Source organism: Mesoplodon mirus (assembly GCF_964341445.2).
Source record: "Mesoplodon mirus genome assembly, chromosome: 6".
NCBI lineage: Eukaryota > Metazoa > Chordata > Mammalia > Artiodactyla > Ziphiidae > Mesoplodon > Mesoplodon mirus.
This window is the reverse complement of record NC_138982.1, coordinates 99,644,102-99,671,404: the sequence shown is the minus strand read 5'-3', so window position 1 is coordinate 99,671,404 and position 27,303 is coordinate 99,644,102. Positions and strand designations below refer to the sequence as shown.

Sequence of the window (27,303 nt, the reverse complement as noted above, 5' to 3'; positions counted from 1 at the left end):
ATGAAGAGGAAATCCCAGGACTGCCAGTCCAGATTGCCAGACAACAGTGCAGTGAAGCAGCAGCAGTTGCCCGCCTACAGGCTACAGCTCTCAGCCAACAAAATCCTCTCCGGCTTTTTTGCCACAGGCGTGTTCTGCCTTGGAGTGGGCGTCATCCTTCTGTTGTCTGCAAAGACCATCAAGGAAGTAGAGGTGTGTCCCATCTCACTTTTTTGATGCAATTTCTAAGAATTTTCAGCTTTGGGACTATAATGAGTGGTCAGTTTGAGAACCCAGCCCCGCAACAGGGAAGTAGATGAGACTGGAGCATCCCTTTTTCAGCAGGCAGGTGCAGATGGTGAAAGAGCCTCTATGTGGTGGCTTTGTTCATCCCTTCTCCCTCTTGAGGACAATCACTCTCACACTGGTCAGTTCAGCCGCATTTGTTTACAGGGGCCTGGCAAAGTCAGGAGCTTTTTATGCTGGCAGAGTACCGAGCAAGTGACTGGTAGAGGCGGGAGGAGAGGCAAGACCAAATGACTGCCAGGGACCCGTGAATCATATTGAAAAAAAGAGGGAAGAGCCAAAGATGTAGGTCTTAATTTTGCCCCACTTTCAAGCATTGTGTCTTTCCCTTTGCAAATAAATTCCATCTGAGATCATCGCTTTAATCCAGGAAAGGCAAGAGCACAAATCTTTCTGGCCTCTAAAGGATACTTAGCACAATAAACCAAGTTCTACTCAGAGTGAGAAAAGTGCAAGTTGAGCAGTGAACCCCTCAGTTACAAGCCTTTTGCCGATTTGACAACAAGCTGTTGGAGGATGAGAAGCCCAGTAGCTGGTCTGGGGAGGGGGAGCTCAGATCTTGTCTGAGGCCATGCCCGTATTTGGTCTAATAAATTAAGTACATGTTTCATGCAAATAATCTCTGAGCAGGTTATGTGATATCCCAGACTGTATGACCTCCACTCTGAAGGCAGCCATGGAAAGCTCACCCATTCCCTCTCCCCACATAGGCTAGTGGCAAAATTACCATGAAGGCCAAGTCTGTCAACCCTGATTTAACGTTCATGAGTGTCTGAAGGTGCTCAGAGTTCTTCTGGGTGTGTAGATGAGTAAGGTTTGTAAGAGCTGAACTCCATCCTCAATGAGCTAACGATAGAGTGAGTAAGGTAGTGTGTGCTAAGAACAGAGAGCTCAGCCACGGCTGGCGTGTTTGCCATATCCACAACCCCTTCCTTGCACGTCGCCAGTGCATAATAGGCACACACTTACTGAAAGAACGGATTACGGCAAATAGCGAGGACTTCAAAGAAGAAAATTGCATTTCAGGTACCACTCCTCCTACCAACACACACTTCTCTCTTGCCCTTCCACTGAAATTTTCTGTGCCCCACCCCCCAGCTCCTGGCAGGTGCCCCTAAGTCCTCTTGAGTCCTCCAGTGTGGTAATGTAAACCACCAGGCCCCACCAAGTGAAAAAGGCAAAATGGCAGGAGGGAAGTAAACTTGCCTTGTTGAAGGCGATAGCAAAGTAATTGGCTTACAAGGTTGATATTCATTTCCATAAAGTTCATCCTGTTTACTGTTCGATTTTCTCCTTCACCAACCCCTTTCTTTCTGGTTCTTCCCCTCCCCTTCCCATGTCCTTCCAGCTTCCTCCCTTCTGGGCACCCATCCCCACCCTCTTTGAAGTGCAGCCTCCATTAAGAGACAGCAATTGCTGAATGATGTCACCTTAGCCATGTGAGGAGAACCTCACTCCATGGTTGGCCAAGGCCATTCTGCAAACAACTTTCAACAGAATGATTTTATCTTGATGTTAAGGGGATTTTCCAATTGACTTTTCTTTTAAGCCACTTCAGAGAGGACTGTTTCTAACACTTTGCTTTTATACAGGAAAATCAGAAACCACCCATAGAGGCCAATGCTCTTTTGCACATGGAAGTGTTTTGTTGTAATGGGTGGTAAGATGAATGTACTTAGATGCTTATATTTACTTAAATCATTCTTTAAGTATGCAGCAAGACTTGAACTATTATTTTTAAAAATACTGATGCCTTTTCTGTTAGTGACACTGCTTTCTAATTTTTTAAAAGCATTAAAGAACAGGGCTGTAGCTAATTGAGACCTATCAATAGCACACTGAACTGTGACCGAGGAAATGGGTGCTAGTTCAGCCAGTCTCTGATCCTGAGTATCAGGTTGTATCAGGATGTATAAGGTGTATCCCAGGCCAGTGTGGTCAATACACACCTAGTAGAAGAGCTCGGAGCTGGCTTTCCTCTTCTCACTTAGGCCTGGGGCACAACGAGAAAGTGCCCTTTTTGCAGTTTACTTTAAGCAAGAATGATAATTCCTGCCTTTCCAAAATTCTATGAGGCCCAGACTATGATCTTTGCTGTCATTTTAGAGCTATAGGTTTGAGCAGCAAGAGTAGACGGTAGATCAAAGACATGTTTCCCTCATAAAATGTTTAGAGCTTGAAAACACCTTGGATATCATCTACTCAAAAATTACTTGATCATGAAAGACATTTTTTTCTAATTCGGCATTGATAGAACTCTCTCAAGAATCCATGGAGTAGTGTATATACTACTAAAATGACCTCACAAATCAATTAATTGCTAGCCAAAATGATGCTGATGAACAAAATGTGGGCCCTGGAACTCAGGATCAGAGACTGGCTGAACTAGCACCCATTTCCTCAGTCACAGTTCAGTGTGCTATTGATAGGTCTCAATTAGGTACAGCCCTGTTCTTTAATGCTTTTAAAAAATTAGAATGCAGTGTCACTAACAGAAAAGGCATCAGTATTTTTAAAAATAATAGTTCAAGTCTTGCTGCATACTTAAAGAATGATTTAAGTAAATATAAGCATCTAAGTACAATTAAGTAACCTTTTGGCTAATCTTTAATTTAGTATCCACACTTTACCTCTTTGACTTCCAAACACCCAGTGGCTTTGCAAGCATTGAAAATTCCTTCTTTCTTTCTTGTTACTCTTCTCTCCCAAAGAATCTAAAATCCCATTGGCAATTTACTGAAGAGAAAGCCAGTCCCTTGCTTCCCTGTTCCTTTCCCATTCCCAGACTTTTCTAGTGACTCCTCAACACAGTGAGGAAAAAGCAGCAGCGACCAGCAGGACCTCACAACCACCCCTGGGAGCCTGAGATGAGTGTTTCCTGGAGCGGAAGGGAAATGCACAGCCTCGTGGCCTCTCTCTGAGCCCCCCTTCCCCACTCTCCTTCCACCTCCGTCTTCACATAACTGAGTCCTTGAGCCAGAGCTCACAGGATTTGCCCATTCGGGACACACTATCCTTTTTTAAAGAGTCCACTTATACCATTTTGCACAGAACTTAACTTTTAAAAACAGTATAACAATTAAAAACAATTGCTTCACATACATCGATAACTACATTTTGGAAACACTTCTTTTTTCTGTTTGGTCATTTTTAAAAACTTCCTCTAGATACCATGTAGAATAATTCACTAGTATAAATATTTTCCATACAATAAAATGGAAAAACAGTGAAGTGACTTTCCCATAACGCTGATTAGACTCAGGCTGCAGGCCCAGTTCTCATGAGTCACTGACTAATATTTTCCTAATGGTAACTTTTTATGATGGAGGTATAAGGCTTCATCACAGCAGGTTACATAAATATGTAGTAGAAACCCTGAACTCCAGGTAAGTGGCAAAATGCAGCTGGGTCCCAAAATGAAAGGCTGTAAGGAGACCCACTTGTCCCACACATCCGCAGAGCTGCCCTTGGTTCATGTCCCAGATAGCACGCCCTTGACCTAGAAAGCTTGGATACTTTGATGGACTCAGGACTTTAATTTTAAGATATGTACTCACATCCCTTTTTAATTAATAATTACTATTTTCCCTGCCTGACACAGATTAATTACACAGAAAAATGTGCAAATTGTGCAAAACTGCGGGAAAATGCCGCTCATTTTGACAAAGAATGCAACTGCTCCATTGCCTTTTTCCTTCCAGAGACAATGAAGGTAAGTGAGAGTCAAGAGCCTTCAGTTGGCTAGACGCCGCTCTGCTCCTATTTAACGTGCGGCAGTAAATTCACGAGCTCCACCAAATGCTTTCCAACACTGAAAATACAAGAAGTAGCGCAGGGCGGGGATCTTATAAAGTATGGAGGTTCGTGTTCGACTCTCCCCCCCACCCCCTTTTCTTTCTTTGGAATTTCATTCTTCTCCTTGTGTCTAAATTTCCGGATTCTTTACCCACCCAGCTTTGTAATAATTCTTAACATCAATCAAACAGGTTCTATGCCAAATGTCAACTCAGGAGGGGACCATAGAAATCGCTGAATCGAACCACTCATTTTACAGTGAGAAGATTAATGGGTTGAGAGGTTAAGTGACTTGGCCAAGGTCACACAGTGAGTTAGTGTCAAAGGTCACACACCTGGGACTCTCCTTGCGTCCTCCCCTCCTAGTCATTCTACACATACAGTTGCCTAATCCCTAAAGCGACTCTTGGCCTGGCTGTCAGGCACTGTGAGAAATGCCAAAGAAATATTAAGAGACATCCCTGCTTTGGGGCTGATTAAAGTCTCGTGTTAGTCCAGGTCCTCTGAGAAGCAGATGCCAAGACAGGATTAGATATGCCAGAGATTTACTGGGGGAACTGCCTGTGAGGGAAAATATGGAGGAAGCTGGAGGAGGCTGGGAGAGCTGTCAGACCACAACACAGCTCTGACCCCTGGGAAGGAGAGGGAAGCAGAGTAGGATGGAAGGAGGGACAGAGGGAGAAAAGGGTAGAGAGATGGGGAGGAGGGAAGAAAGGTCTTAGACTGCAGGGTATTCTTAAGAAAGTTTCAGCAACCCCAACAGAGAGTCCTTGCCTCAGTATCCCTGTTGCTGAGCTGTTGTCTGGGAGCAGCAATGGGAAGCATGGCCTTGGTGCAAACATAGGATGACCTCAGAGCACAGAAGCCACATCCACCCCTCAATTACGCTCCTCCTATTTTCTCCAAACTCTTTTTTTTTTTTTTTTTTTTGCGGTACGCTGGCCTCTCACTGTTGTGGCCTCTCCCGTTGCAGAGCACAGGCTCCGGACGCGCAGACTTAGGGGCCATGGCTCACGGGCCCAGCCGCTCCGCAGCATGTGGGATCTTCCCGGACCGGGGCACAAACCCGTGTCCCGTGCATCGGCAGGTGGACTCTCAACCACTGCGCCACCAGGGAAGCCCTCTCCAAACTCTTTATGTGGAGATCTGCAGGGCTTTAGTCATGGCCTTCAGTCTTCATCTCCTCTCCGTATGCACTCACCTCCTTGGAAACATCATCTACCTCATAGGTTTAAATGCTATCGATTACCAATGCTCTGTTTTCTATCTCAGCTTAATGTTTCTAAAACTGAACTAATACCCACTTCTTCCCCTTACTCACTCTACGCCCATCTCCAGAAAAACCCTATTCCACCCACAGACAATCTCAGTTGAAAAGAACTCTGTCCTTCTGGTGCTCAGGCTAAAAGCCCAGGGGTCATTTTTGACTCCTTTCGTTCTTTCACACCTTGCATCCAATCCATCCTATTGGTTCTACATTCAAAATATATCCAGAGTCTGCTCACCTCTGCCCACCTCTGCTGCTACTACCCAGCTCCATGCCACCCTCACCTCTCACCTGGATTTCTATAGTAGCCTCCTATCAGCTCTCCCTGTTGTATCCATGTCTCAATAGAGCAGCCAGAGTGAGCATTTTAAAGTATAAGTCATATCGTGTTATTCCTTTGCTCAAAAAATGCCTGCAATGGCTTCTCTTTCTACTCAGTGAAAAAGCCTAAGTCCTTACAAGGCCTATGTGATCTGGCTTCTTACTTCCTCTTAACTTCCTCTCTCCATTCTCTTCCCCACCCCCTCTCTGACCACACCGGCCTCCTCATTCCTCAAACAAGTCAGACATTCTCTTCTTCTCTGTACCTGACATCCACTCGGCTAACTCCCCTGCTGCCTTCAGGTCCTGTTTGGCTCAGCCATCACCTAATCAGGCCTACACTAGCCATCCTATTTCATACTTCATCCTGTCTGCTCACCTCACACCTCACTCCTGATTCTTATTACCTTACTGTAATTTCCATTTTTTCCATAGTACTTATCACCTTCCAACTTACTATATAAATGAACAGTTTATTATATGTACTGTTTATTGTCTGTCTCTCACTATTGTATCCCAAGCACCTATAACTATGCCTGACACCCTGTAGTTGCCCAATTAATGTTTATTGAATGAACATAAGCATCTTTGCTTCCTTCACAGGGGCATAGCCCAGTATATTTTATGTGGTAGATGCTTAGAAAATGTTTGCTGAAATTTTAAATGAATGGAAAAAAAGATAAAGTGATAAATTATATTGCTTTATGCTTTAGGAAGCTTTGGTTTTATGTGTCCCTTTCCTATCTCCCCCTTGATCCCAGATGAAAGCATGTTGGCATCGGTCATATTCTGAATACATCTGTATCTCTAATCATTTTTGTGAGTAAGTCTGATGTAAATTATGAGAATATTACTGAGTTGTACTTGAGTTGTAAGTGATATCTATATAAAGTCCCATGAGGGAAGTTTTACATCTGTGCTCTTTTGTTAAAGGTCAAAATTCTAGTTCTCTACAATTGTGTACTTTCTTGCCTTCTTCAACTCACCATGCTGTCCCCCCAAAGTAAAAGTTAGTGTTGCTTTTTTTTTCTTTAAACATTAGATATTTATTTTCTCACAATTCTAGAAATCAGAAGTCTGAAATCAAGGTGTCAGCAGGATTGGTTACTTCTTGGGGGGCACAGGGTGCTTAAAATTTTGAAGAAAAAAAATTCAAAAGATAAAACCTTAAAGGGCTTCAAGTTCCCATCTGTCTGCGTCCTTTGAAATCCTAAAGGCAAATAAGTGTTACCAGCTGCTAACCATTCCTTTGAGGCAAAGGCTTTCTCATAAAAATCTAACCAAACTACTCGGGGCAAGCACAGAGCCTTCTGCCCACAAGTTCACACACATTACACACGCTAGATGACACATCCACGCAAGGCTCTCTGCCTTAAACTAGGAATCATGCACCAAGTACCATGGAAGAAAAGAAACACTATAAAGTGCATTGTGCCTCTAGGACTAATCAAAAAGATGATGATCTTGGAGGACTTGTAAAATCTTGGACAAAGAATTATTGAAAAAAGTTTATTAAAACACTTCTGTCCCCAGCATGTGAGTGTTCTCTATTTATTTTGTCATGTTTATATGAGTATATAACTTTGGGTAAGTAGAATGCTCTTTTTAGCTTCCAAGAAAATGTATGGTAAGTTCCATTCCATGGATTTCATATTTTCTGTAGTTATGGGTCATCAGTAGAGGTTCCCTCCTTTGGTGAGGAAATATAATCTGTCATTCCTGCTATGCCTGGCTTGTTCACCTTCACATCCATGCTCTCTGTTTATGATGTTCCAGCCCACCTCTTAGGGCCCAGCATCTCCCTTTCTCAGTGTTCCAGAGGCTTTTCTCTTACCAGGGACTAAGCTCTTCAGCCTTTGTTGTTTTCTGTTACTGGTCACACTTACCATGACCCTTATTTTCAGCCTAACCTGAGTACCAGCTCCCATCTTCCATACTCATCCTCTTAAAGGTCCTTAGGGCGAGGCCAAATTTGCATAGCATAAAAGAATCAGTTGACTCAGGGAACTGTAAAGTAATACTTTTGCATTTCTAGCACTGAACATAGCACCTGACATATGGGAGGCACTTAATAAAATTTAGGCCTTCATATTTTTAGATGCATACCTTCACTATTTTGGAGGTAGGTAGAATATTAATTATCAGTAGCTACCTTAGACATTTACATTTGCATCATATGTGCTGTTAGTAAAATCTGTATCAAGCCCACTTGGAGAAGTTCTAGGGGGCTTCCCTGGTGGCGCAGTGGTTAAGAATCCGCCTGCCAATGCAGGGGACACGGGTTTGAGCCATGGTCTGGGAAGATCCCACAAGCCGCGGAGCAACTAAGCCCGTGCGCCACAACTACTGAGCCTGCGCTCTAGAGCCCGTGAGCCACATCTACTGAGCCCACGTGCCACAACTACTGAAGCCCACGCTTCTAGAGCCTGTGCTCTGCAACGAGAAGCCACCGCAATGAGAAGGCTGCGCACCGCAACGAAGAGTAGCCCCTGCAACTAGAGAAAAGCCCTCACACAGTAATGAAGACCCAATGCAGCCAAAAATAAATAAATACAAATTAAACAAAAAAAAAAAAAAAGGAGAAGTTTTAGGGCCTTGGTATTTCACCATGAATGTAGAAGCACAATGGTAGCCTGTGATTGGGCAGCCTCATTCGGCAAAATCCATGAAAAGGCCCATCTCTCATGGCCACAAGGCTACTTACTGCTAAGGTGAAAACCACCTTTCTTCTAGATCAGTGAACTATTCCATCTTTTTGTCCATAACAAATAGTTCACCATTTCTTAACCAAGTATAATATGCCACAGTACTGTGCTAGATCCTAGTGATAAAAAGACAACACTGGAGCTGGACACCAAGGAGCTGGGCTTATGTCTTTCACATGGGCAATTGTGAACATGCGCCTAAACATGCTCAGTGGCTCCAATTTTAAATTGTGTTTCATGGATTTGCTTTGAGACCATGTGAATTTGATGCTTACCACAACCCCTAGGCAAAGCATCTTTCCTAGTATTGCTGGGAAATATTTGTAAAATCAAATTTTATATATTGAGAATACAAAGCCTAGTTATAAAATTTTTTCAAGGCAGGAATGTGGTAGCCCTTACAAAAACATTAAAAATAAGTTATGTAGTCATTTAAATAATTTTGTATACACCAGGATTTTCCAACACTGATTTTTAAAAATAATTTCTTGGGTTTCTATCTGATATAAAGAAGCTTTCAGTTCACATCAATACTTTTTGGTACTACTTCTTATATTTTAAAACTCCTGTCCATGTTTATTAATATTTCAGTTTATTTTTCTCTCTTCTTACATCTTGCTGTTCTACTCTACAGGGTAATATTTATATGTACTACAAATTGTATGGCTTCTATCAGAACCTCTATCGATATATTCTATCCAGAAGTAATAGCCAACTGGTGGGTACAGATGTAAAGGTAAGGCTTTATTTAATTTGGTATAATACTCTTTTTTTTTTTAAGCCAGATGGATCTTTCAGTCTAAAAGACAGTATGGAAAATAAACTCAAAAGCTAAGTTTTTACAAGACAGAAATGCTCATTTCATTCTTGCATGAACTGAAGGGGCTGAGTATTCAGGATAACTGCTATTGAGAAGGAGCACTTTCCCTCTTCAGAGCAGGAATGTGAATCTTGTCCAATTAGATGTTTATCCTTTCATGCACCAACCATTTTTTTATTTGACAGCATTTTCTATTAAAACCAGATACATATTGGACTGCCCAAGTCTTGGTAATAATGAATGTGTCAGAAGGGCAAATCTTCAAGTACCTGTCAACCACAATTCAGGATTTATGTTTCTCTTAATAAAGTTGATGGCATACTGGAGCTGCTTCAAACAGTAGAGTTTTTTGCTTCTTTGAATGACTGACACATCAATTAGATTTCAATAATATTTTCTCATACTTAATTTCTGTAGTTATCTTTAAAGTTGCCCATTTTAGTTGATGGATGCACCAACCATTTTGATAGTAACCTTGAGTGATTGGTCTCAGCCTAGCTCACTCTATATCCACCATTGTCCTTTTTATAACTGGGGGCTTCAATCAACCTAGTTTAAGGAAACTGGGCTCTACTTGATTGAATAAAAGCCTTTGGTTTAATGAATATTCTTTCAGACCTAAGGTTACAAAATTTAACTCTTGGTAAATGATATTGAGCATGCTGGCAAGAAAAGCTAGAAGGAAACCTTTTCTATACAGGCGTTATATAAAAGGGATAACCAAATGGTTTTTAGCAGCCACTCTTTTTAAAATGTATTCTTGTAGTTTAGGTGGGTGGATTTCCCTGTGATAAGTCATTCAACTGTAGAATCACAATTTATGTACTTTTTAGAATATAAGTTACACTCTAATAAGAAAAACCTTTTAAAAAATATTCCATTGTGGGCTTAGTGTGGTATTTAGCACAGCAAGCAAAGTAAAATTCCTTCCTGTAGACATATTTGGTATGCTATGTACTGTTAATGAGGAAAGAAACTACACACACATGCACGTACACACATACATACATCCAAAACACAAAAATTTTCTAGTCTAGTTCAGCCAGCAGCCTGGGAACAGCAGGTAGCAGCCCATAATCTCGATTTGTGCCAGTGCATCAGCATGGGTTGATTTACACTGCCAGTATTTTCACTTCCAGCATTTTAAGAGATTTTACCAAAAACACTTATTCCTGTATCATTTCTCATCCAGGATGTTAGAAACTGTGCTCCATTCAAAACCTCCCACAATGGGATCCCCATCGCTCCTTGTGGTGCTATTGCCAATAGCATGTTCAATGGTAGGTGTCTTTTCCTATCTCCATCATCTTCCCTTTCATGAGTGTGTAACAATCTAAATATCCAGAAGATTACTCCTGCAGCTGAGTGGCAGTTTATTTTTTTTAACATCTTTATTGGAGTGTAATTGCTTTACAGTGTTGTGTTAGTTTCTGCTGTAAAACGAAGTGAATCAACTATATGCATACGTATATCCCCATATCCCCTCTGTCTTGCATCTCCTTCCCACCCTCCTTATCCCACCCCTCTACGTGGTCGTTAAGCACTGAGCTGAACACCCTGTGCCATGCAGCTGCTTCCCACTAGCTATTTTACATTTGGTAGTATATATGTCAATGCTACTCTCTCATTTCGTCCCAGCTTACCCTTCCCCCTCCCCATATCCTGAAGTCCATTATCTATGTCTGTGTCTTTATTCCTGTCCTGCCCCTAGGGTCATCAGAACCTTTTTTTTTTTTTTTTTTTTTTTTTAGATTCCATATATATGTGTTAGCATACGGTATTTGTTTTTCTCTTTCTGACTTACTTCACTCTGTATGACAGACTCTAGGTCCATCCAACTCACTACAAATAACTCAATTTCATTCTATTTATGGCTGAGTAATATTCCATTGTATATATATGTGCCACATCTTCTTTATCCATTCATCTGTCGATGGACACTTAGGTTGCTTCCATGTCCTGGCTATTGTAAATAGTGCTGCAATGAACATTGTGGTACGTGACTCTTTTTGAATTATGGTTTTCTCAGTGTATATGCCCAGTAGTGAGATTGCTGGGTCACATGATACTTCTATATTTAGTTTTTTAAGGAGCCTCCATACTGTTCTCCATAGTGGCTGTACTGATTTACAATCCCACCAACAGTGCAAGAGGGTCTCTTTTCTCCACACCCTCTCCAGCATTTATTGTTTGTAGATTTTTTGATGATGGCCATTCTGACTGGTGTGAGATGATACCTCATTGTAGTTTTGATTTGCATTTCTCTAATAATTAGTGATGTTGAGCATCCTTTCATGTGTTTGTTGGCAATCTGTATATCTTCTTTGGAGAAATGTCTATTTAGGTCTTCTGCGCATTTTTGGATTGGGTTGTTTGGTTTTTTTGATATTAAGCGACATGAGCTGCTTGTATATTTTGGAGATTAATCCTTTGTCAGTTGCTTCATTTGCAAATACTTTCTCCCATTCTGAGGGTTGTCTTTTCATCTTATTTATGGTTTCCGTTGCTGTTCAAAAGCTTTTAAGTTTCATAGGTCGCATTTGTTTGTTTTTATTTCCATTTCTCTAGGAGGTGGGGCAAAAAGGATCTTGCTGTGATTTATGTCAAAGAGTCTTCTGCCTATATTTTCCTCTAAGAGTTTTATAGTGCCTGTCCTTACATTTAGGTCTCTAATCCATTTTGAGTTTATTTTTGTGTATGGTGTTAAGGAGTGTTCTAATTTCATTCTTTTACATGTAGCTGTCCAGTTTTCCCAACACTACTTATTGAAGAGGCTGTCTTTTCTCCATTGTATATTCTTGCCTACTTTACCAAAGATAAGGTGACCCTATGTGCATAGGTTTATCTCTGGGCTTTCTATCCTGTTCCATTGATCTATATTTCTGTTTTTGTGCCAGTACCACACTGTCTTGATTACTGTAGCTTTGTAGTATAGTCTGAAGTCCGGGAGCCTGATTCCTCCAGCTCCATTTTTCTTTCTCAAGATTGCTTTGGCTATTTGGGGTCCTTTATGTTTCCATACAAATTTTGAAATTTTTTGTTCTAATTCTGTGGAAAATGCCATTGGTAGTTTGATAGGGATTGAATTGAATCTGTAGATTGCTTTGGGTAGTATAGTCATTTTCACAGTGTTGATTCTTCCAATCCAAGAACATGGTATATCTCTCCATCTGTTTGTGTCATCTTTAATTTCTTTCATCAGTGTCTTAGAGTTTTCTGCATACAGGTCTTTTGTCTCCTTAGGTAGGTTTATTCCTAGGTATTTTATTCATTTTTTTGCAGTGGTACATGGGAGTGTTTCCTTAATTTCCCTTACAGATTTTTCATCCTTAGTGTATAGGAATGCAAGAGATTTCTGTGCATTAATTTTGTATCCTGCTACTCTACCAAATTCATTGATTAGCTCTAGTAGTTTTCTGGTAGCTTCTTTAGGATTCTCTATGTATAGTATCATGTCACCTGCAAACAGTGACAGTTTTACTTCTTTTCTGATTTGGATTCCCTTTCTTTTTCTTCTCTGCTTGTTGTGGCTAAAACTTCCAAAACTATGTTGAATAATAGTGGTGAGAGTGGGCAACCTTGTCTTGTTCCTGATCTTAGTGGAAATGGTTTCAGTTTTTCACCATTGAGGATGATGCTGGCTGTGGGTTTGTCATATATGGCCTTTATTATGTTGAGATAGGTTCCCTCTATGCCCACTTTCTGGAGAGTTTTTATCATAAATCGGTGTTGAGTTTTGTCAAAAGCTTTTTCTGCATCTATTGAGTTGATCATATGGTTTTCCTTCTTCAATTTGTTAATATGGTGTATCACATTGATTGATTTGCATATATTGAAGAATCCTTGCATTCCTGGGATAAACTCCACTTGATCATGGTGTATGATCCTTTTAATGTGCTGTTGGATTCTGTTTGCTAGTATTTTATTGAGGATTTTTGCATCTATGTTCATCAGAGATATTGGCCTGTAGTTTTCTTTTTTTGTGACATCTTTGTCTGGTTTTGGTATCAGGGTGATGGTGGCCACGTAGAATGACTTTAGGTGTGTTCCTCCCTCTGCTATATTTTGGAAGAGTTTGAGAAGGATAGGTGTTAGCTCTTCTCTAAATGTTTGATAGAATTCGCCTGTGAAGCCATCTGGTCCTGGGCTTTTGTTTGTTGGAAGATTTTTTATCACAGTTTCAATTTCAGTGCTTGTGATTGGTCTGTTCATATTTTCTATTTCTTCCTGATTCAGTCTTGGCAGGTTGTGCATTTCAAAGAATTTGTCCATTTCTTCCAGGTTATCCATTTTAATTGGCATATAGTTGCTTGTAGTAATCTCTCATGATCCTTTGTATTTCTGTAGTGTCACTTGTTACTTCCCCTTTTTCATTTCTAATTCTGTGCATGTGAGTCTTCTCCCTTTTTTGCTTGATGAGTCTGGCTAATGGTTTATCAATTTTGTTTATTTTCTCAAAGAACCAGCTTTTAGTTTTATTGATCTTTACTATTGTTTCCTTCATTTCTTTTTCATTTATTTCTGATCTGATCTTTATGATTTCTTTCCTTCTGCTAACTTTGGGGTTTTTTTGTTGTTCTTCTTCTTTCTCTAATTGCTTTAGGTGTAAGGTTAGGTTGTTTATTTGAGATGTTTCTTGTTTCTTGAGGTAGGCTTGTATTGCTCTAAACTTCCCTCTTAGAACTGATTTTGCTGCATCCCATAGGTTTTGGGTCGTAGTATTTTCATTGTCGTTTGTTTCTAGGTATTTTTTGATTTCCTCTTTGATTTCTTCAATGATCTCTTGGTTATTTAGTAGTAGATTGTTTAGCCTCCATGTGTTTGTATTTTTTACAGTTTTTTTCCTGTAATTGATACCTAGTCTCATAACATTTTGGTCAGAAAAGATACTTGACACGATTTCAGTTTTCTTAAATTTACCAAGGCTTGATTTGTGACCCAAGATATGGTCTATCCTGGAGAATGTTCCATGAGCACTTGAGAAGAAAGTGTATTCTGTTGTTTTTGGATGGAATGTCCTATAAATATCAATTAAATCCATCTTGTTGAATGTGTCATTTAAAGCTTGTGTTTCCTTATGTATTTTCATTTTGGATGATCTGTCCATTGGTGAAAGTGGGGTGTTAAAGTCCCCCACACTTACTGTGTTACTGTCAATTTCCCCTTTATGGCTATTAGCATTTGCCTTATGTATTGAGGTGTTCCTATGTTGGGTGCATAAATATTTACAATTGTTATATATTCTTGGATTGATCCCTTGATCATTATGTAGTGTCCTTCTTTGTCTCTTATAATAGTCTTTTTTTTAAAGTCTATTTTGTCTGATATGAGAATTGCTACTCCAGCTTTCTTTTGATTTCCATTTGCATGGAGTATCTTTTTCCATCCCCTCACTTTCAGTCTGTATGTGTCCCTAGGTCTGAAGTGGGTCTCTTGTCAACAGCATATGTACGGGTCTTGTTTCTGTATCGATTCAGCCAATCTATGTCTTCTTGGCTGGGGCATTTAATCCATTTACACTGAAGGTAATTATCAATATGTATGTTCCTGTTACCATTTCTTAATTGTTTTGGGTTTGTATTTGTAGGCCTTTTCCTTCTCTTGTGCTTCCTGCCTAGATAAGTTCCTTTAGCATTTGTTGTAAAGCTGGTTTAGTGGTGCTGAATTCTCTTAACTTTTGCTTATCTGTAAAGGTTTTAATTTCTCCATCGAATCTGAATGAAATCCTTGCTGGGTAGAATAATGTTGGTTTTAAGTTTTTCCCTTTCATCAGTTTAAATATGTCCTGCCACTCCCTTCTGGCTTGCAGAGTTTCTGCTGAAAGACCAGCTGTTAACCTTATGGGGATTCCCTTGTATGTTATCTGTTGCTTTTCCCTTGTTGCTTTTAATATTTTTTCTTTGCATTTAATTTTTGATACTTTGATTAATATGTGTCTCAGTGTGTTTCTCTTTGGGGTTATCCTTTATGGTACTCTCTGTGCTTCCTGGACTTGACTGACTATTTTCCTTCCCATGTTAGGGAAGTTTTTGACTATAATTTCTTCAAATATTTTCTCAGACCCTTTCTTTTTCTCTTCTTCTGGGGCCCCTATAATTTGAATGTTGGTGCATTTAATGTTGTCTCAGAGGTCTCTGAGACTGTCCTCAATTCTTTTCATTCTTTTTTCTTTATTCTGCTCCCTGGCAGTCTTTTCCACCATTTTATCTTCCAGCTCACTTATCTGTTCTTCTGCCTCAGATATTCTGTTATTGATTCCTTCTAGAGTATTTTTAATTTCAGTAATTGTGTTGTTCATCACTGTTTGTTTGCTCTTTAGTTCTTCTAGATCCTTGTTAAATGTTTGTTGTATTTTCTCCATTCTGTTTCCAAGATTTTGGATCATCCTACTATCATTACTCTGAATTCTTTTTCAGGTAGGTTGCCTCTTTCATCTTCATTTATTTGATCTTGTAGGTTTTTACCTTGCTCCTGTGTCTGTAACGTATTTTTTTGTCTTTTCTTTTTGGTGGGTGGTGCTGTATTCCTGTCTTACTGGTTGTTTGGCCTGAGACGTCCAGCACTGGAGTCTGCAGGCATTTGGATAGAGCTGGGTCTTGGTGCTGAGATGAGGACCTTTGGGAGGCCTCACTCCGATTGATATTCCCTGGGGTCTGAGGTTCTCTGTTATTCCAGTGGTTTGGACTTGGAGCTCCCACCACAGGAGCTCGTTGTCTGACCTCTGGCCTGGGAACCAAGATCCCGCAAGCTTTTTGGCACAGTAAAAAAAAAAAAAAGGAAGAAAGAAAGAAAAAAAAGGAGCAGTACAATATCAAAGAATAGAAAACAAAATAAAATTAGAAAGATGAAAAATATATTAGGAAAAATAAAACTATAATTGAAACAATTGCAACAAGGTAAAATAAAAGCACACCAGAAAAAAGAAAAAAAAAAGGTGGGGGTGGGGGGGGGCGACAAGCCAAAAGGAGAGATCACTAACAAAGTATAAAGAATAAAATAAAATTAGAAAAATAAAAGATTTATTAGGAAAAATAAAAATATAAAAGGGTCAACAACAATGAATCACCAAGGTAAAACAGCACCCCAATCTGAAAGAGGAAAAAAGAAAAGAAAAGAAAAAAAAAAGCCTTGGGCTTCCCTGGTGGCACAGTGGTTGAGAGTCCGCCTGCCAATGCAGGGGACACGGGTTCGTGCCCCGGTCCAGGAGGATCCCACATGCCGCAGAGTGGCTGGGCCCGTGAGCCATGGCTGCTGAGCCTGCGCGTCGGGAGCCTGTGCTCCGATACGGGAGAGGCTACAACAGTGAGAGGCCCGAGTACCGCAAAAAAAAAAAAAAAAAAAAAAAAAAAAAAAGCCTTGGCTACGGGGTCAGAGTTTAGGCGGGGTGGAACTTAGGCAGGGGCGGAGTTTAGGGTGGGGTGGAATCTAGGCGGGAGGGGGGTGACGTTCAAGCGTGGGGCGGGGCCTCTGCTTAGGACCTGCGGGAAAGGGTAGCTGCAGCACGTGGAGAGGAGGGCCTCTGGAGTGTGGCGTTCCGGAGTTTGGAGGTAGAGCCCTGGGTGGGGGCCTTGGAGGCAAGGCTTTGGCTCTGCGCTGCAGGAGGGAGGCTCCGAGGGCAGAGGATTAGGCCCAGGAGCCCAATAGGCTCCCAGGTGCTTAAGTGGACAGGGAAAGTGCTGGCCACATTCCCTTCCGTTCCTTCACGCTCCTCCCCCACCATCTCCCCCAGGGTCTCCCACATTGCTGCTGGACCCCTAATCGTGGGTGGGTCCCGCTGGGTGTAGGATGAGTGGCAGTTTTTAAAATACTGTTTGTCTACATTGTCCACTGATTTATGATATTTCATTTGCAAAGAAGTTCTCCCTTACCAGAGATTTGAAGTAGTTAGGAAACATGAGTCAAATGGAGTCTAAGAGTATTTTTCAATAATTGGGACCTTAGCAAGAGAAAGAATAGTCTTCTGATTCCAGCATCTATGCCATGTAGGCATGTGGAGAGTCTACTCAAACCCTGCTTTTTCAGCTGTGTCTGGTTGTGCACTTCCAAGTGTGGCAAAAAATGCTTACTTGAATCTAACACCGTTTTTAATTTCCCTACAGACACCATTATTCTTTCTTACAACCTTAATTCATCTATCCATATCAAAGTACCAATGATAAGGAGTGGAATTACATGGTGGACAGACAAGTATGTCAAGTTTCAGAATCCAAGTTTCCAAAATCTTTCTAGTGCATTTGCAGGTAAGATCCATACATTAGCTCAATATTCTCCTCTCTTTATAGAAACTTTGGTTTTGATGTGTGGGGGCATGTTTATGATTCCGCCTTGTTTACTTCTTTGCTGACTACCTTTTGGTTATAATATTTCCTACCTGTGGGCACCTCCATCACATACCTGTCAGAAACGTGAAATGATTGGTACCCCAGTTCCTTCCAGTTTACCATTAGGAAAAGGCAATGTTTTAAGAAACTTGTTCCTTCATCTATAATTATGTGATCATTAATTTACTGTTCAAACTAGTGCACTTTTGAGAGTGAAAGGGGTCCCTAGAATAACTAAAGTTATATATTAATTCGAAAGTTTTATTTATTGATCAGTAAATTGACATTACCACATTGATGGGCATATAAAAGAATTCTATTACAAACTGTTTTAAAAATGAAATTATGTCAAAAATTAAAATAATATATCTGTACATTAAACCAACTTAAAAAAATACTTTAAATATTATCTAAATGCTAAAAGATAACATAAACAGAATAATTATTCTGGATACAGAGTCACACACTTTAATCAGTTTCTTGGCCATATCTGTCTTTATTTCATGCACCTGTATTTTTCTAATGAAAAATTTGGGTTTTTGTATTTTTAAAAATATTTTGTTAAAATATTTTTAATTTTTTCACAAAATTGTCTGCACTCTTTTTTTTTTTTTTTTTTGCGGTACACGGGCCTCTCACTGTTGTGGCCTCTCCCGTTGCGGAGCACAGGCTCAGCGGCCATGGCTCACGGGCCCAGCCGCTCTATGGCATGTGGGATCTTCCTGGACCGGAGCACGAACCTGCGTCCCCTGCATCATGCAGGCGGACTCTCAACCACTGCGCCACCAGGGAAGCCCTGCACTCTTTTTTTGAAGTGCATTTTGTGGTTAATCAGTTTTAGATTGTTGCACCCTTAATTGATTCTTCTCTTTTGACTGTAACTTTTTTTTAACTGAGAAAATATCTAGGACTTCCCTGGTGGTGCAGTGGTTAAGAATCCACCTGCCAGTGCAAGGGACACAGGTTCTATCCCTGGTCCAGGAGGATCCCACGTGCCGTGGAGCAGCTAGGTCCGTGTGCCACAACTACTGAGCCTGAGATCTAGAGCCTGCAAGCCACAACTACTGAGCCTGTATATTGCAACTGCTGAGGCCCACATGCCTGGAGCCCAAATATATTTATAGGCAAGGTCCTTTTTTGACTTTGCAATTTTTCTATGATTTTTTTGAATGTTTTACTAAATTTAGATGCTATGAAATCTTAGATTTCATGGATATCATTTAATTCTCATCGAGAAGAAAATTTTATCCAATTAAAATAGGAGCTCCATGAAAATAGTTTTCACATAAATTGAGATATTTCAAAGCACAATTATAGAATTTAAAAATTAAATCTTGTACACGTTTTGAACTCTCATTATATAATATGTTCAATTGTTCCCTTGCTTTTATAGGGGTAAATTTCAATATTTTCTTGTTTGCAAACTTGATTTTCAATAATTACAATTAACTATATCCTCAAAAACTAAGGTTTGTGGCATTCCATGTGTAGAATAGTCTAAAACTTTACAACTATTTTGAATAAAATTCCACAAAAACTTAGAGGGTTTATTTACCAAGAAAAAGTTCAGGATCATTGTAGGACATATAATTTGATATAGAAAACAGTTCTTTGAAGGCTCAAACATTTCTAAAATTTTGGTTGATGATTTGTAGCAAAGACAGACCACATGTATTCTCATGCTGAAGCATTTCTTTAACATCTTTGTCATTGTAAAAATTTTGCAGTTCATTTTCTCTGTGAATGTATGAAAATATTTAAATTTGCACAACTACAGCTCTTTTTTTGATTAACAAAATATTGTAGCTTGTTTGGATACAGTTGTTAATTATATATGTTACACAACCAATTTTAAGCCCATTTCTCCATAAATTTCTCAATTTACTAAGAAAATTATCTTTACTCTGATGTTGTGCTCCACCAAATTTGCATTTATGTTATCACTATAAAACCAAAATATTGGGCTTCCCTAGTGGTGCAGTGGTTGAGAGTCCGCCTGCCGATGCAGGGGACACGGGTTCGTGCCCTGGTCTGGGAAGATCCCACATGCCGCGGGGTGGCTGGGCCCGTGAGCCATGGCTGCTGAGCCTGTGCTCCACAGCGGGAGAGGCTGCAACAGTGGCCCGCGTACCGCAAAAAAAAAAAAAAAAAACCCAAAATATTTACACTTGATTATTGAATTTTTTAACTGAATTTATAGTAATATTTATAATCATGTCAGTTTTATCTTCCAGTATTGAACATTGAAAAGCTTTGCCTTGATTCCATGAAGAATCAAATAAAAAAAAATCAAACCAATGTATTCAGATGGATGAATACATCTGAAGACATTGATTTAAAACTGCTTCATTTAACTGTTTACGAGGTTCTTTTTGTGCTCATAGAGCCAAAACATTAAAGTTTTCCTTTGATTATAAAAAAAAAATAGTAAAAAAGTGAAACTAGAAGGAAACTCATTTGATCTAAATGAAAAGTCATGCTGACATAATGGTATAGAAGTGGACTTTCTGTAGCTCCTTGAGGTAAAGCTCTGTCTTTGAACACACTCTTTTTTTTCCCACATCTTTATTGGAGTGTAATTGCTTTTAGAAATAAGTGCAAACTTTTGAAGTAGATTCTGATGTTCTTCAGCAATTTATGTCTTTTGATTTTTACCATGGTCATTGACGTCATGATGGTTCCCATGGTGGGGGGTATATGTCAACCAACATTGCAAGTATCACATTCATCAACTTTCTTAAAAAAAACTGTGCTTAATTTTTCATTAAACATGTATGTTCCTTGTTTTAGCTCTTCACAGCCAAAAGGATTTACTAGCAAATAAAAAACTGATACCAAACAATAAGGTAGTTATATTTTTACACCATATAATAAATAACACTGTTGCAAGAGAGTTCAAACTACTCTCAGCAAGACTGCTCAGCATCTATTTTTCACACTACATCTTGTGCCTATAACATAATCTGTAATATCCCACATCTCCCACCAACCCCACTGACTTGCAGCCTGGCGGCTCCACATGTCTCACAGGCCAAAACAGAGGCTGTGGCCTAATGGGCTGTACTGTCAAACTGTGGCAGGGGTCACAGGGATATGTTATGTTTTGCTATGAAGGGCCACTGGTTATCTTTCATTAATTAAAGTAAGCACTCTGTTCACTATACATGGATATCTCTCACTACTAGCTAAGACCATGGCTGAAAGGATGAAATTATATGTACATTATTTGCTTGGGATAAGTGCTAAATCAGTTGAGATAATGGACAACAGACATAACCTGGGACTGTCTCAGGCAAACTGGCATGTATGGTCACTGTATCTGTAATTAAATTCCCAGTTTTTGAAAGGAACTTGGCAATATGCTATTGTTTTGTCTTACCATAACCACAAGCATATAACACAAAGCATCCTTGGCTTTCTCTTATCTCCTACTCCTACTCTTTCTTACTTCTATTGTAAGAGTTACCATGTTTTATTATAATTATCTATTTGAATACTTGTCATCCCCACTTTAGTATGTGAACCCCTTGAGGAAAGGGATTAGATCTCGTGCTATATCCCTGGTGCTTGATATAAGTGAGCAATCAAATACTTATTGTTGAGTGAATGGATGAATACCAAGGACCCAGCTGAACTTGGAAAGTGAGAGAAGTTGATGCTTCTTACACCATGCTTCTCATACTCTCTGGAGACATGGGATGGGGTAGGATTAGGGGTTGATACGGAAAGGCATGCTTGAACCTGCATTTTTCACTCCCTGGGTAACTTGGATATCACTGGCCTATAGGACACATTGACTTGAGCATGCGCTCTGACTGAAGTAGAGAGAGGGTGAGGTCCACATGCAGGTACCAAAGGCAATTTTGATTTCAATCAATATTCTTCTAGCAATAGCGATCGAATTCTTGGGAAGGGCCAACATTGCCACAGTTTTTGGAGAGAAAGTTTTTCCAGCAAAGGATTATTTCCAGAGGAAGTATAAGTATACCAACATATTTCAGATTAATCCAGCCAAACTTAGCACATGCTTTTATAAGCACTACAGCCCATGCTGAGAAAATAAGACTGGGTTTCTTTTAGGAGAAAATAGTCAGTGGTCAGAGGTGAGAAAGAATGGTTTCGTACAGATAGTAGAACCAGTTTTATGGAAGTAAAAAGTTCACTGGACAACTTCCTCTTGTTGATTATTTTAAAATTCAAAATGCTGTTTATTATCAGCTTCTGTCAGCTTTCATTGGAATCGCTCATCCCTTTATCAAGCATTGATTGAACACCTACCATGTGCCAGGCACTAGACTAAATGCCAGTGAAAAAATGATGAGGAAGACACTGAACTCAAGAGTCTGTTGTTGAGTGGGAGAGACAGCCATGCCCAGGGCGGTAAAGTGGGAAGTATGAGGATGAGAGTAAACTCAACAGACTTCACCTGGTGCTCCCAGCATTCCTACAGCACAGCACCCAGACCTACCAGGCTTCCTGGCTTTAGAACAGGTTTGCAACACCTCTGTTCTCCACCTTCTCCCTTCTACAAGTTCTTCCTTGCTTCCAACTTCAAGCTCTTAGGTACAGGTCTGCAGGGAGTATCCATGCAACACGATCTTCATGCACTTCCATAATCATTTCCTTAGAATGTAGTCCTAGAAGGAGAATTTCTGAGACAAAATAGATGCAAAATATATTCAATCTTTTTAAAAAATATTTATTTATTTTGGCTGCACCGGATCTTAGTTGTGGCACGCAGGATCTTCATTGTGGCATGCGGGCTCTTCATTGCAGCATGCGGACTCCTTAGTTGTGGCATGTGAACTCTTAGTTGTGACGTGCATGAGGGATCTAGTTCCCTGACCAGGGATCAAACCCGGGCCCCCTGCATTGGCAGCATGGAGTCTTACCCACTGGACCACCAGGGAAGTCCTCAATCTTTTGCTGCATGTTCCTAGATTGCCAAAAATGTGGTTAATCCACACATCTATCTGCTCTGTACAAGAGTTCCCATTTCCACTGCCTCATCAATGGTTGTCATTCTTTTTTTCTTTAAATATAAACCTATTTTTAGGTGAAATGGTATCTTGTTTTAATTTGCTTTCTTTACATTACTAATGATGTTAAAGAAAATAGACATTCCCCATGATGCTATCACTGAATAACACCACTATTATAATTTTGCTGTATCTATTTTTTCACTGCTTTATTATACATTTTATATATTTGAATACATAATATACATATGATATTCTGCTTCTTTTAACCCTATGACAATATCATCAGCATTTCCCCCCACATTTCCTTAGAGTCCTTATAACCATTTTTTTTAAAATTAATTAATTATTTATTTTTGGCTGTTTGGGTCTTCATTGCTGCACGTGGGCTTTCTGTAGCTGTGGCGAGCAGGGTCTACTCTTCATTGTGGTGTGCGGGCTTCTTGTTGGCGGTGGCTTCTCTTGTGGAGCACGGGCTCTAGGCATGCGGGCTTCAGTAGTTGTGGCACGCAGGCTCAGCAGTTGTGGCTCGCGGATCTAGAGTGCAGGCTCAGTAGTTGTGGCACACGGGCTTAGTTGCTCCGTGGCATGTGGGATCTTCCCGGACCAGGGCTTGAACCCGTGTTCCCTGCATTGGCAGGCGGATTCTTAACCACTGCGCCATCAGGGTAGCCCATAACCATTATTTCTAATGGTTGTATACTCAGGTAGCTTACACACACATACTTTTTAAAAAAATTTTGTAATTTTGATTCCTCTTTCCTCAAGAATACGGAAGTTTCATTCTCTACATTTTAAGAAAAACTAAAGGTGGTAGATGATTTTACTCAACCACATCCATTGTTAACTTTCCACAGGAACCACAAAGCCTCCGAACTGGCCTAAGCCTGCCTATGAACTAGATGAAGAGGATCCAGCAAACAATGGCTTCATCAATGACGACTTCATTGTGTGGATGAGGACAGCCGCATTTCCCACTTTCAAAAAACTGTACCGCCGGCTCCATCGAATAGAGCATTTTACTGAAGGCTTGCCTGCTGGTAGTTATAGTTTCAACATAACCTACAGTATCCTTTTATTCCAATTTTATTTCTGGGGATGAAGGAAAATCAGTGTCCATCTGGATACTAGTTGTTGAACTATTTTATTCTATACCTTTCTATTCACCAATCGAATCTATATATATGTAAAAGAAATATATATTTATCTTATAGGCAGTACTGTCACTCCATCACCATATAGTTTGTCTCCACTTTATATATAATTAAATGTGTGTTGTTGTTTTTAAAGGAACAACAGTCAATAGCAGTATCAGGTAAGTAGGTATGGATAAGGAGGGAAGGGCTATTTCTGTCCCTGAAGAAAGATTAAGTAACACTGGGCCTAGAGATCTAAAACAATGAGGAGAAGCCTGCCGTATAGGATGGGATGACATGGAGGACCCTGGAAACAAAGAGAGAGAGGTTTACTAAGAAGTAAATTTGGAATATGGACTAAAAACAATGAAAACTGAGAGAGATTGTAGAACCTTTTATTTTAGGCAAAAGTAGCATAGACCAAGGGAGCCCTGGATTCAAGGGCAGGTTCCGTTCATCCAACCCACATGAGCCGTGCTACAAGCTCTGCAGTGAGGATGCTGTGTTCTTCCTCTATTAGGTACGAAGCCAGCTAGCAGGAGCCAGTGCTTTGGTTATGGACATACGGTCCACATTAGGAGACATACTTTAATATGAGATTCTGAAATGTTTTCACTTAATTTAAAAATACAAATGTAACCCTTGACTTAAGAACAAAAAGGACTTAACTTCAAAATGACACCAAACACTATCTTTTAAAAATTATATATTTAAACACAATTTTACTAACTCTGATCTTCAGACTTAGTTTTGAAGTCCCTTTCTGATTCTCCCTGAGGCAGAATTCTCTCAGAGGCAGGTCTTTCCAGGACTTGTACACAGCTTTGAGACGTCAGCCTGATTAGGCATCAGCAACCCCGTAGCATCTCAGGGCTACCGGCTAGGAGCTTTTCACGGGGCCCCCCAGCAGGCTAGAGGATCTGAACACCAAACTGTCTACCTCATTTGTTTCTTTACCTCTCAAGGAGCTTGACTGAGAGATTCTTGGGTCAGTGAATAACAACGTGTGTTTCAGTTCAACGCTCCATCTTTTCTTCTTTTCTGTTCTAGAGCAAAGCACAAATGTCTCCACTCTGACAGGGGAGTGGGGACATTCCTTGGGCAGAGATACCCCCACTGATGTGACACCATCCCTACCTCTCAACTTATTGCCTCCTTTTGTTTACTGACCAGGAGTATGGTTTGCCTTCAGACATTCCTTTAGCATGGTCCCTAATTCTAGTCTATGAAAAGGAAAACCAGAAACTGCTCTGTCTTGTACAGCATTGCATGTACAGATCAAAGAGTAAGCCATAGAATATTACCTTCTGAATAGGATTTCAGCAACCCCTCTCTCTCCCTCCTAGAAAATTTGAGATTGAAAGTTGCTTGGCAATAGTCTGTCAAGTTGGACCTTCTGTTCCCATCAACTTTTTCCTGTGATTGCCCTTACAAGTAAGGCAGTTATGGCAGCAATCAAAACACAGGAAAAAAGCCCATCGTGTACTGCTGCCTTCATAGTGCATTTCAGTGAGTTTAGGGTTGAGGAGAAGACAGAGTCCATGCTCCGAACAAAGGAGACACTATCTCTCTGCTTGAAACATGCCTTCCTTGGGCATCTTCGTTCACAGTCGTATTTTAACGCTGATAACTCTCAAATCTAAATCTTTAGCAAAAAACCTCAGTCCAGAACTTGAGTCCTATGCTTGTACCACCTGTGTTGAACCCTAGTGTGAGTATTATCTGTCCAGCCTCACTGCCTGGCTAATATGCAAGGAGAACTAAGCCTGAGCTGCAGAAAATGCTACCACTTCTAAGGGAGAAAAGACCTGCTGTGTGAGGAAAAGACCCTCTTAATGGAACAGTCAGTCAGCCGAGTTGAGATGGCACCCAAGGACCCGGTGACAGTGAGGAATTTTGATGGAAAAGAAAGAGAACTAGCTTTCCTAACAAGTTTGTGCCTTTAAATAGTATGTTGCCAAGTGATTTGAGGCCTTTTAAGAGCTTTGCTGGGAAATGCTGTTGCTATGAGAAGCCTTTATTTGTTTATTAGTTTGGTTTACAAAAGGCACCAGATGTTTAAAAACCTCAGGCCACATGCATGATCAAAATGACATCATTCAAATGCTAACGATAGCAGAGCCAGTTCAAACACTTTCTCCCCAGCAGTGAGGGATGCTGACCTTTTCAAAACCCAAATGAACGCACCACCTTTAGTTTTCCCACCAAAAACGTTTTGCCATCTATCTCACTACTTTTTTTGCTCTTCACTCCTCTTGAAGAATTTTCCAAGAGGTAGGAATTCATACCTTAGCCTGTGAAGGACTTTAGCCTACCCTGGGTATTCTGATCCTTAAACGCAAATTTAGGTTTGCTGCAAAACCTATCTGTAGTCTTTTCATTTCCTTGGGTTTAGAAATTAACTATATTTGTTCACTAGTGAGTTGTCTATAAGTCATTCAGATCTATCTGTGTCAGAATTTCTTTCATAGATTACAACTATTTAGAGGGAAGACTTGTTTTTACTTAATTTCATTCCAGCAAAATACAACATACTGCTTGGTAAGGATTAGACTATATGAAATTGAATAGTCAACCATTTTTTACCAACAAAACCAGCAGTATTATACGGTTCAGGACTTCCCTGGCAGTCCAGTGGTTAGGCCTCTGTGCTTTCATCGCACGTTCGATCCCTGGTCAGGGAACTAAGATCCCATGTGATGAAAAGCACAGCCAAAAAAAAAATATATGTGTGTGTGTGTGTGTGTGTGTATGTGTGTGTGTATATATATATGTGTGTGTGTATATATATATGTGTGTGTGTGTGTGTGTGTGTGTGTGTGTATATATATAGTTCAACCTAATGTATTTAGGATATGTAGTGGTAGAGCTGAGAAGTGCTGAGACAGATCCTTAACAGGTTTTCTTTTCTTAGACTTTCCTGTAAACAGGTTCCAAGGAGAAAAAGCGGTTGTTCTTTCCACCCTGACATGGAGTGGAGGCAGTAGCCTTTTCTTAGGTCTTGCCTACATGGTGACAGGAGCTGTGACCTGGTTAGCCTTCTTTTCCATGTTGGCAGTTCACTTGAGGCTGAAAGAAAGGAAAATGCTCTTCCTCCAGCAGTAAAGTCAGACTTTAAAAAGAAGAGCAGAAAACACAGAAATGGATGGTGAAGTAATGGAGCCAAATATCTCAAAATGACTGGGATATTTCATCAGGGGGAACTGGATTGACTGACCAAGTTCAATCGCAGATAGATAAATAATGAGAGTTTCAGAGTGAAGAAAAAGAAAAAGAAGAAGGAACAACTCCTACAGAACACCTACTGAACACTGGCAGAAGACCTCAGACCTCCCAAAAGGCAAGAAACTCCCCACGTACCTGGGAAGGGCAAAGCGGAGAGATTCCCACACAGAGGATCGGTGCCGACCGGCACTCACCAGCCCGAGAGGCTTGTCTGCTCGCCCGCCGGGGCGGGCAGCGCTGGAAGCTGAGGCTCGGGCTTCGGTCAGAGCGCAGGGAGAGGACTGGGGCTGGCGGCGAGAACTCAGCCTGAAGGGGGCTAATGCGCCACAGCTAGCTGGGAGGGAGTCCGGGAAAACTCGAGCTGCCGAAGAGGCAAGAGACTATTTCTTCCCTCTTGGTTTCCTGCTGCGCGAGGAGAGGGGATTAAGAGCGCTGCTTAAAGGAGCCCC

The 27,303-nt window shown here is 40.5% G+C and overlaps 1 protein-coding gene across 1 annotated transcript; it reads left to right on the top strand.

Annotated features, from left to right (window-relative positions):
- LOC309806791 (cell cycle control protein 50C-like) lies at positions 1-26,972 on the top strand (the record flags this gene model as incomplete). The annotated part of the gene is made up of 7 exons (XM_082625749.1): positions 1-192; positions 3,887-3,997; positions 9,008-9,109; positions 10,386-10,473; positions 17,293-17,433; positions 23,351-23,560; positions 26,544-26,972. The coding sequence occupies 7 exons, from the start codon at positions 1-3 to the stop codon at positions 26,732-26,734; spliced, it is 1,035 nt and encodes a 344-aa protein (XP_082481875.1). The 3' UTR covers positions 26,735-26,972.
- Between the last annotated feature and the right edge of the window lie 331 nt (positions 26,973-27,303).